Source organism: Pteropus vampyrus, unplaced genomic scaffold (assembly GCF_000151845.1).
Source record: "Pteropus vampyrus isolate Shadow unplaced genomic scaffold, Pvam_2.0 Scaffold80, whole genome shotgun sequence".
In the NCBI taxonomy this organism is placed as follows: domain Eukaryota; kingdom Metazoa; phylum Chordata; class Mammalia; order Chiroptera; family Pteropodidae; genus Pteropus; species Pteropus vampyrus.
Window position 1 is genome coordinate 7,521,261 of NW_011888861.1, and position 12,051 is coordinate 7,533,311.

Sequence of the window (12,051 nt, forward strand, 5' to 3'; positions counted from 1 at the left end):
ACTGCAGTGGTAATTGTGAGTTCCTCGCATCATTTTTCTGAATGAGTAAGGGCTGTTTAGCTTCCCAAGACAGGAAGGAATTATTGCTAAAGAGACACTTAAGGAATTTAGAAGTTTTCTAACTTATTTCACATTTACCAGAAATCATCATACCCACATTTAGGAACTCTGCCCATTTCAGGCTGTATGCTATAAATACTTACAGACAGTGTTCTTAAATACTGACTCTTCTAATAAGTTAATAGTTACAGAATTACTCATCACAAATAGGAAAAATAGATCTCTTAGCTGTGTAAATTTTGGTGAGTTTCCCACAGTAGTAACATCACCAAGCCAGTTTCTTAAAAATAACAGTGGGGTGAGTGTGCAAAGAATGTAACCTAAGGCTATATTCTGAATGCAGATGACTGATCACTAAATGATATAAAGAAGGCACAACTAAAGCAATGATAAAGTCAGTAAACAATATTTTACTGAAACATTTTATAACACAGAAAATCTGTCTGAAGTGTAAAGTTACCATCTTACACAAGAAGGACAGACCCATTTTCAAAGACTAATATGAATACAATAAATATGGAGTTTACATATTAATTTATACACAGAAACTCTGCCCCACAGCCATAGAAATTTATACTTAACAGTGCAACATATAATTTAATCAGTTGATTTATTTGACAGGTTTTTGTTACTAAACACAAATAACTACCTGGTTTTCATATATATATATATATATATGTATATATATATATAATATATATTTTATATGTATAGATATTCAACAATCTGTACAGTTTCTAAACATAAAACTCCTAAAAGGCACAATTGTCTATACAACATGTACAAAAATGGCTGGAGCTGACACAAAACAACAATTATTGGTCAAAATTTCATGATTGCACAAAGATTAGTCATGAGTTTATGTCAGAAAAATGTGCTTTAAGGGAAGGGGGGTTTACAAAGAAACCTTGAAGTGTTATATAAAAAAACTCAAAAAAAACAAAAAACAAAAAAAACAAAACGAACAAAAAAACAAAGTAAAAAGCCACTAGGTTGCTATCACAAGCCTGTCCTCGTCGTCGTCACTACTCACGTCGCTGAACTGCGCAGTGGCCTGCCTGCGGGACAGGGCCATGGGCCTAGCCACTGGCCTCTCTGGACAGAGAGCCTGCTGGCCTGAGGGCTCTGTGAAAGCGTCAGGATGCACCTTTAGCAGAGGCTCTGATGTGGACGCTGGTTTGCCCTGAATGGAAGGGAGTTCATGCTTGGGCTTCACATGATTGACGGAGGCAGCCTTCCCTGTGTCCATTTTACTTGAGCCATCAAGCCTTGCATGGTCTCTTGCAGGGGCAAGTGGATCTAGCACTTTTTTTGCATTTTCCCGCTGGACTTGAGGTGACCCCTGAGGAGACACGGTCCTGCTGCCCTGACTCACACTGGCTATGGAAGTTGGCTTGGGGAGCGCCTCACGTGCTCTGTTTTGGGAAGCTGGTGTTTCAGGAGCTCCCTGTGCATCCACGGTCACTTGACTAACTGAGGGAATTAAAGCAGGCAATGCGATGTTCAAGATCTGGAGGCCAGGAATGTGTGCCTGCGGAGTGGGACTGCTCTGTGACGAAGGGTTTGCAGTCAAAACTTGCAGTCCGACAGCATTTAGAGCCAGCCCTGGCGGGTGTACTTGTGGGGCCATGTTTGTATTGGAGAGGCCTAAAATATTGACGGTTTCCATGCTCAGTGATGAAAGTGACTGCAAGCCTGGGGTACTGAGGTTCTGAAGGCCTGGCACACGGATTTGGCCAATGGGAATACATGGCACGACACTGCTTAATTCAGCCACTCCAGCAGGATTTGTAGTGCCAGAAACTTCTGTGATTGTATCCCCAGGAGTGCCTACAGTTCTGTGAATTACATTGACAGCAGGAATCGTAAGCTGCATTGGCCCAGCTTGAATGGGTACGAATGTAGAATATGTGAGGCCAGCAGGTACCACGTGGATTCCCCCAACTGGAACCATATTATAAGGTGTCCTTGATTGCTGTTGGGAATGCAAAGGAAGGTGGCTAAACAAATGAGTCTGAGGAGAAGGCAGGCCTGGAGTCGGAGGGAGAGTTATTTGCGGCTTCTCTCCTTGAGTATCAGGCTGAGGTGAGGCCCTTGAAGGAATTCCTGCTGCTATCTGAGGGTTGCGCTCCGTTGCAGGAGGAGGGAGCCGTACAGATGTGTTCTAAAAGACAGGAGAGAAGAATCCTTTCAGAGCACAGCTTTCTTAGTCACTGAGCTAAAATGCTAGCATAAAATCTATTTCTAGTGAGCTGAAAATATGCATAATTGTATTTTATAAAATTATAGGCTTGCTAAAAATTCTATTTTCATTTTAAAAATAAATTTCCAATGGAAAAAACCTCTATTGCACTTTTACTCTCTTTATTTTCTTGTACAAATAAAACACATTTTGCATAGTACTCTGCATTTTTCAAATTTCCTAGATATCATCTCACTTATACTAAAATTAACTCTTAGAGGTGGCCATAATTATATTCAGCTGTTGTTGTCATTACTACTGCTGGCATCACTAGTTCCATCCTATTTTAGACATTAGAAGTCTTTAAGAAATTGAGGTATTACTTGGCTACGATTATCAACTCAGGGAAAAATTAACTGGAGAACTACTCATTTATGAAATAAAGTTGTTATTAATAAAAAGATCTATAGTTGTTCATTTGTATGGTCATTCATATGTAAGTTTGTGAAAGGTCTACTAAAAACCAGATTTCCATGTACTGGCAGGTATATGAGAAATTTGGGGATAGAGAAGCTTAAAGTACTAGTGACCAATATGAAAGTAAAGAAATGTCATTAGAAGGAATAAATCTTGCCTATCCTTTCTTCCACTTTAAGGTTATTATCTATATATTAGCTTTATCTTGATGTCTGTATTATAGAGCGACATTAATTTATATGCTAATGTAAATATTAAAATAATTTAAAGATTAAATTATATTAATTTAGGGTAGCCTATAAAAATTCAAGCTTTCAGCCTTTTAAATTTTCTCCAGTGTTACCTAATAAACCAAAATAAATCTGCCACATTTAGGAATAAATCCTAGTGCAATTGTTAATATCTACTAGAACTGTCAATGAGAGAAGAATGTATTCCTAACACACTTACATGTTTCTCACCAGCCGCCAAGTGTAAAAGCAGGGTATCATTCATAGCAGCACCCTCAGGGTGACTTTCTGGAGGCGTGTGTCTGGCCCTCAGCTAGTTCTCAGGGCAGGAAGCTTTCCCAAGCTGCCACAGCAATTTGATCATTCAAGTAAAGTGAACTACTTGACATATTTTTTTGGTCATACTTACTTTGCCATAGAAACTGGTAGCTGTTTTGCTAACAGGGACAAAGCGCAAAATTTTTGGATAATCTAGTGTAAACCTATCATATCAATGCCAGTGGAAAAACAACTTAGAGTAGCCATGGGATGAATATGTCTGAGAGTCATGTTCTCAATAGGCACATACATGTTTTTTTAAATTCAAGATGTTAAAAAAAAAGCAAATAAAAAATGAGTTTATTTCAAAAGATTCATTTGGTTCTTTCACAGATTTATAATACAGTATGTGAACTCTGATTAAAATACCTAAAAAGGATTTAAGGGAAATAAATATCCTTAGCCTTTAAAACAAAACAAAAAGCTTAAACAAACTGATTTAGCCATGCATGAATGAATAATTTAAGCACATTATTTTCTTAAACCATTAGGTGCCCCATATTTAATAGGTTTGAAAAATAGGAAAACAACCATTTACCTGCGTTAAAGCAATAGCCTTTCCAACCACAGATTGTCTCAGAATTTCTTCTGATTCAGGGAAGTCTACAGACATTTGATGACATGGAGATCTAGGTACAACTTCAGGTGACCTAGAAGAGTCTACAGGAGCAGCTGTATCTTCTTCGTCTTTCACAGCATGCTGCCGGGTCCTCAGTGGCAACTCTGTCTTCTTGCTGTAGTCTGACTGCATCGTGCTAAGTACCGTCATCTTGGTGGGCAATGCTCTAGGCAGAACGTCCATTGGGTCTGTGTGTACCCCGGAAAAGCAATCGGTAATCCTGATGTCCTCATCAGCACTCACAGAGTCCTGAAGGCTACTTCTAGATGGAAGATGCTGAGGGCTGGCCGTAACAGAGGGAGCTGCTGATAGGACTGATTCAGCCTGGCTGTCCTCATCATCATCTTCATTTTCATTATCGTCCTCATCTGGGCCATCAGATTCTTCAAGATCATATCCAGACCGCTCGTAACTGAATCTTTGTTTTTCATCTAATAAAAACAATCAAGAGGGTATGTTATACAATGTTTTGCAACTGGGCAAATGCAATTGTTTATTTTTTTTATAAGCTTGGCAATACTGTGAGGAATATAAAAGACAAGAACTCTACCCACAAAAAGCCTACCATTTAGTTGAGTAGAATGACATGGGGAAGAGTGGGTCAGTTCAGTAGGAATCAGAGACGTGAGGCACTAATAGAGAGTGGCATGGCCAGGAAAGGCTTTATTGAGGATGCAGAACATGAAATAAGCCTCGAGAATAGATAGGCAAAGGGTCTTACATAAAGAAAATCAGAAATAAAGACCTCAAACAATATACTTGTAAAATCCCCCAAAGAAGACCGAACCATATTAAAAAATTTAACAAAGTCCAAGCCAATTCTTTTCCTGAAGTCTTTTTCTATATCTATTTTTGTATCTCCTTCCTACTGAACAAATTTTAATAAAAAAAAAAACCTGATGACATTTCATATTTATAAGCAAAATTATTTTAGACAAGTTTCCATTGTCCTCTGAGTATATTATTATCTAATATATAAATCTCCTTCTACTTTTTTTTTTACTTATAGAGGTGCTGAATTTTCCTATCATTTGTTTTCTATAATCCCACCAATGCCTCACAGGAAGGGAACATTAACCAAAAGTCATTCAAATCAGCCTCATGTCATGTTAGACTGTCTCACAAGGAATATTCAAGACTGTCCAGGGAATAGTCTCAAAATTCTCATAAGCTCATAACCTTATCTATTCAAAATCTTGCAAAATTAGAGGCTCTTTCCCTTAGAAAACTAATAAACTTTAAAACGTTAAATGGAAAAAGAATGCAAAATATCTGCCCCGATTCTTTTCACTGAGCTAAAATGAAGATATCAGACCACATTCAGCTTAGCTGTGATACACTCTGAACTTACACATATATTTTTGAAGAGAAATAAATGTAAATAGAGAAATAGGCAATCAGTATATTTCCTGGCTTTCCCAAATAGTCTGTGTATTAATTTATTTTACTACCTTTTCTGTATTATGAAGTAAGTTTTTAGGGAAAAGTCTCAAAGGATCAGTGTGATTATTTCTAGGATGGAACAGACTAGAACTTTTATGTTTATCTCAAGCATATGTTACTTTTATAATTAAAATATTCAAGGACAAAAAATATGCATTTAGGTTCCTTTAATATGTGATTTCATAAACTATTTGTTTTAAGGGTTCTATTTTGCTATAAAATAATAAATAACACCAATTTATTGAGTCCTACCAGGTGCTTGTGCTGGAAATGAAATGGGTGATTTCTGGGTAAATGTCCTAATTCCTACCTCAAAGATATCTCTCCAATATCTGTTTGCCAAAGTAGCGCCAAATCAGATATATTTTGAGACACTTTTTCTTTTTTAAAGTATGAAAAAAAGAAAATCATATGACAGGGAGACTAGGTCATAGAAAGGGGGCTGATTTCATTAAAGGCCAAATCTGCTGCAAAATCTTAACTACGGTGGGACTTGCTTTACCTTAAAAACTATTACTTTTTTTTTTTTAAAGGAGGCATAACTTTAAATTTATGACTTTTACCAAATCCATCATAAAGCTGAAGTCCCAGATAAACAAAAAGCCCAAACTCTAAGCAGAGACAATGCCTACAGGAAGAGAAAAGAAACAAGCTGTGTCATTAGGAGTAGATGCAACAGGATGCTGGTCCATGAAGTCAGCTAAATAGCTGACAGACTGGTTAGAGCCAAGTATGGGGTGGGAGGATTATGTACATCCTCTGGGGCTACACGCTCTTGTAGGCTCTATGCCATGAACCCCGCCTAAGAACTCACACCAAAGAGCACATTAAGTGTCCACTGTGGTCTAGATCTGGAGGAAGAGAAGCAGTAGCCATATAGAAGGGGCAAGGAATTCTAACCTAAATCTACCTCCCCTCTCTCTACTGTGGAAGAAAAACCTTACCCTGAAAACTCACTGCAGTGAGGAAGGGGAATGGACAGCAGAAAAAACACAAGTCTAGTCTTTGAGGAGGGGCAGATTACCAGCTGAGTCCAACACTACAGCTGGAGGAGGGGTAGGAGAATGAGAGGGCCACAGCCCAGAAACTTAATAACATGGTACACATAGAAGACTGAGGCTGAATTAGAACAGTGACAGCAAACTATCTCCTCTTCACCCACTAATATCAAGCTAAAAAGTTTTAAATTACTGGTAACAGCAAAATACTTCTGGGAGAGAGAGAGAATAAAAAAGTGTAAAGGGAAGGCCTAAAACTAGAACAAAGAGGCACTGCTCTCATAATCCACCCTCGACTAAAACACAGTATCTCTATAGGAATTTAAAGCCCCTGGTGCACTAAGGGTAGCCATTGTAACAAAAAAATCTCTCAAACTCAGTCCAACTATAACTAGAAAAAAAACCCCACCCTAAAGGCCTAGTAGAAGGAGAGGTACACCCATTACTAGGCATAAAAGCTATTTAATTAGTCTGTACTGTCTTGTACAAGATGTTCACGTTTCAACAAAAATTACAAGGCACACAAAAAGGCAAGAAAAAAATATACTCAGAAAAGAAAAATTAGTCAGAACCAGTGAATATGACACAGATGTTACAACTGTCAGAGAATTTAAAATAATTATGATTAAATGTTAAAAGCTCTAATGGGAAAGGCGGACAACATTCACTATCAAAGGGGAATTTCAGCTGAGATATGGAAACTACAAAAAAGAATAAAATGAAATGCTACAAGTGAAAAACAGTAACAATGACAACAAAAAAAACTGTCAAACCCAGAATTCTATCCCCACTGAAGATAATTTTCAAAGATGAAGGGAAATATAGGCTTCCTTAGAAAAACAAAAACAGAGGATTCACTGCCAGCAGACCTCCTTGACAATACATGTTAAGGAAATCTCTTTAGGCAGAGAGAATATGGTAGCAGATGGGAACTTGGATCTATACAAAAAATGAAGAAAATCAGAAACAGAACAAAAAAAGGTAAAATTAATTTTAAATTGCTTGCTCTAAAAGATAACTGAATGTTTATAGCAAAATAGTAGCAATGTACTGTGTGTTTATAGCATAAATATAAATATAGAAGATATGACAACAGTAGCACAAAGGATGGAAAGAAGGAATTGTGAATATAGTGTTACGAAGTCTTTATACTACATGTAAAGCAATGTATATTATTTGAAGGTAGGCAACTAAATTTTTCAAAAAGTAGAAACAAGTCAATTAGAGAAGAGAGAATCATAAAAATGCTGAATTAAGGCATAAAAAGAGGAAAACAAAAAAATGAAACAAATAGAAAACAGCTGGCAAGATGGTAGGTTCTAATCCAACTACATGAACATTAAAAGGAATAGTCTAACACATGAATTAAAAGAGAGAGATGCCAAACTGGACAAAAGAGCAAATTCCAGGTATATACTGTGTACAAGAAATCCATTTTATATGTAAAGACATAAATAGATTGAAAGTAAAGTGTGGAGAAAGATATACCTTAAATCATTAACTAAAATATAGTTGGAAAAAATTATAGTAATATTAGACTTTAGAACAGGAATATTATCAAAGATAAACGGGAGCATTACAAAATGATAAAGGGGTTAATTCTCTGTGAACATATAGGAATCCTAAATATGTAGCAACCAACCAGAGCACAACATAAATGAGGCTAAAACTGAAAAAAAGTAATAAATTCACAATCATATTTGAAAACTTCAACACTCCACTCTCAATAACTGATAAAATAAGAATTTAGAAAATCAGTAAGAACATAAAAAATCTGGAAAACACTATTAATGAACTAGACCTAACTGACATTCACAGAAAGTTTCACCCACCATCAGAATATACTTTCGTTATATGTGCACATGAAACATTCACCAATATTTATCATATTCTGAGCTACAAAACAAACCTCAATTATTTTTAAATGGATAGAAATCAAATTGAGTATGTTTTCGGATGAAAACAGAATTAAGCTAGAAATCAATAATAAGAAGATATCTGAAAAATTCCCCAATAGTTCAGAATTAAATAACACATTTCTAAATAATCCATGGGTAAAAGAGAAAAATCTCAAAAAAAGTTAGAAATATTTTGAGCTGGATGAAAATTAAAATATTCAAAACTGGTGGGATACAGCTAAAGCAGTAGTTAGTGGAAATTTTATTGTATTAAATGTTTTTATTAGAAAATAATGTATCAAATAAATAACCTAAGCTCTCATTTTTAAAAATTAGAAAAAAAAAAACTAAACCCAAAATGATAAAAGGGAAAGAAATAATAAAGATGAAACCAGAAATAATAAAATTGACAAAAGAAAAATACAGAAAGTCAATAAAACCAAAATCTGGATCTTTGAAAAAAAAATCAGTAAAACTGAAAGACCTCTAGTAATACCGGCCAAGAAAAAAAAAGATAAAATTACCAACATTAGGCAAGAAAGGGGATATATCACTACAGAATCTACAAACAATAAAAGGATAAGAAAATATATGAAAAATTCTATGCTCTACCAATGAACTGGAATTCAAAATTAAAACTACAATACTATTTATAATAGAACAAAAAGAGTAAATATTTAGGTATAAATTTAAAAAATATGCAGGATCAGTATGCTGAAAATTACAAAACACTGGTTAAAAAAATCAAATAGACATACCATATTCACAGATTGGAAGCCTCAATATTGTTACAACAGGATTTCTCCCCAATTTGAAATATAAATGCAATGCAATTCCGTAAAAAAAAAAACAAAAACAAAACCAAAAACAAAAAAACCAACTCACGAGCATTTTCCTGATATCAACAATCTGATTCTAAAATTTCTATGGAAAAGAAAAGAAACTAGAATAGCCAACACAATTTTGAAAAAGGAAAAAAGTTAGAGGACTCACACTAAAGACAATATGGTATTAGAAAAAGGATAGACATATAGGAGCAATAGATCAGAAGACAGTCCAGACAGAAAAAAATGCATAGACATAGTAAGCTAAATATTGACAAAGGAAATTCCATGAAGAATAATCTTTCTAGCAAATGGTGATAAAACAAATGGACATCCACATACCAAAAAATGAACATTGATACAAACCTTATACCTAATACAAAAACTCAAAATAGATTATAGACCTAAATGTAATATATAAAACTATATAACTTGTCATAGAAAATTGTAGAAATCTATGTGATTCAATTTAGACAAAGATTTCTTACATATGACACCAAAAGCACAATCAATACAACAAAAACTGATAAACTGGGATTTATTAACATTATTATTTATTTATTTGCTCTGAGGAAGACACTGCAAGAGAACAATAAGACAAGCCACAGACTGGGAATAAACATCTGCAAAGCACATTTCTGACAAAGAGATTACCCACAGTATTTAAAAAAAAAAAAATCAAAATTCAACAATAAGCAACAAACTCATTTTTAAAAATGGACAAAATTTCTGAATAGACATTTCACTGAAGAAGCCACGTGGAAGGCAAACAGCACATGAAAAGATGCTCAACATCATCAATCAAGAGGGAAATGAATATTAAAACCACAACGAAATACCACTACATACCTACTAAAGTATTTTTTTTTTTTTAATGTGCTGGTGAGGTTGTAGAACAACTGGACCCTCATACATTACTGATGGAAATGTAAAATGGTATAGTCACTTTGGAAAACAGTTCGACAGTTTTTTAGAAAACTAAAGTATACCAACCATATAACCCAGAGATTCCATTCCTAGTATCAAACTCTGGAGAAACAGAAACTTACATTCACATAACCTGTACATGAATGTATATAACAATTTTATTCATAACTGCCGAAAATCAGAAGCAACCCAGGTGTCTTTTAACTGCTCAGTGCATAACAAATTCCAGGACATCAATACAATAGAATGCTACTCAGCAATAAAGGAAGGAAATAAACCACTGACTCACACAATAACATGGATGAATCTTACATGCATTTTGCTAAGTGAAAGAAGCCAGACTTCCAAAAGCTACTTATTGTATGATTCCTTTCACATGACATTCTGGAAGATGCAAAATGATGGGATGAAAAAGAGATCAGTGGTTGTTAGGGGTTATGGGGTGGGGGAGCAATTTCCTATAAAGGAGTGGCACAGGGGAATTTTGGGGGTGAAGGAACTGCTTTGCATGGACCTGTGGGGGGTGGACATACAATTCTATATATTTGTATGTCCACCCCCCACAGGTCCATGCAAAGCAGAACTACAGACCGCAAAATAAATTCTACTGTTTTTAATAAAACATAATCAGTGAGGATGTGGGGGAAATCAAGAATGAAATTCAAGCTGAGAAAGATGACTGAAGTACAAATGAACCACATAATTATACTAAAGGGGACAGGAAGAAAGGTCTCGACCTTGATATCCTTAAAGAGGGCTTGGGCTAGATATTGTGAAGGTTAAAGACAAAATTAACTACACACAAACACTGTACTGTAATTGTAAATCTGTTTTTCACAGGTTGGTTAAGATTTCTGAAACTAGTTTATTGGTACACTAGAGTTGAACAAGTATGTACACGCACTATAGATGAGATTCAGGTTTCTCATTGTGGGTGTAAGAAAAAGAAGAAAATGGAGACGGCTAGGATAAACCTTGTGTTGCTGACCTGGAACTGAAACTGTCAATATGAACTCATGTTCTCATTTATATATGGCAGCTTAAAAAAAGATGGGGCCATGTCAAAAGGGCACAGGAACAGACCTCAAAGAACACTCAATGGCCAATGAGAATTTGAGCTACTTAATAAATAATGAACAGTTCTGGATTATAACGCAAAGGATAAAATATACATCCTTAAGTCCATACTGATATAAATGAATAAATGGAAGAATGCATAAATGGAGAAATAACTTTTCCTTACTAAAAAATTAGAACATTACTAAAAAATTAATAAATTAGACCACCACGGTAATACTTACCATAGGCAAGATCCATCGATGTATAAACAGGATATCTGCACAGTCTCAAAGTATCCCTCACTAATATTTAATATTCATAAAAGCAACATTAAATTTACAGTAATGCCCTGACAGACATCACCTTAGCAAGTAATGAAGGTTAATATGACCAATAATAAATATTGACATAATAGACCTCCTTCTATGATGTGCTAAGAAAACCACATCACCCTATGACACTTTCTTAATGATCACAACCTCAACTCAATCATGAACATATATCAGAAAATCTCAAGTTGGAGAGTATTCTACAAAATAACTGATCAGCATTCTCTAAAAATGTCAAGGTCACAAAAGACAAGAAAGACTGAGGAACACACTGGAGGAGCCTAAGGAACCATGGCAACTAAGTGCAATGTAGGATACTGAAATGAGATCCTGGGACGGAAAAAGTACATCAGCAGAAAAATGAGAGAAATCCAAGTAAATTCTGTACTTTAGTTAGTAATACTGAGTTGAGGTTAATTTCTTAGTGTTAACAAATATTCTATAGTTATGTAAGATGCTAACAAAAGGGGAAGCTGGGTGAAGGGTATAAAGGAATTCTCTATACTAGTTTTGTAACTTTTCTGTAAGACTAAAATAATCTTTTAAAAATAGCATTAAAAGAAAAACTATTTGCCGATGCTCCAGGGTCTATATTTTACCCTACTGACACGAATATGCCATTTCATTCAGAAATCTTGCACAATATCTATCCCTGTTCTTATATTCATCAACACTTCTCTTTCTGAT

At 35.2% G+C, this 12,051-nt stretch overlaps 1 protein-coding gene across 6 annotated transcripts in view; it reads right to left on the reverse strand.

The window, feature by feature from the left end:
- Positions 1 to 450: 450 nt before the first annotated feature.
- HIVEP1 (human immunodeficiency virus type I enhancer binding protein 1) overlaps positions 451 to 12,051 on the reverse strand; it is a 141,337-nt gene continuing 129,736 nt past the window's right edge. For all 6 annotated transcript variants that reach the window (XM_023532271.1, XM_011362894.2, XM_023532270.1 and 3 more), the window contains 2 exons: positions 3,806 to 4,317; positions 451 to 2,224 (listed from right to left, as the gene is read on the reverse strand). In XM_023532271.1, the coding sequence (XP_023388039.1) occupies positions 1,049 to 2,224; positions 3,806 to 4,317 (1,688 nt within the window). In that variant the 3' untranslated portion in view covers positions 451 to 1,048. The remainder of the gene's footprint in view (positions 2,225 to 3,805; positions 4,318 to 12,051) is intronic.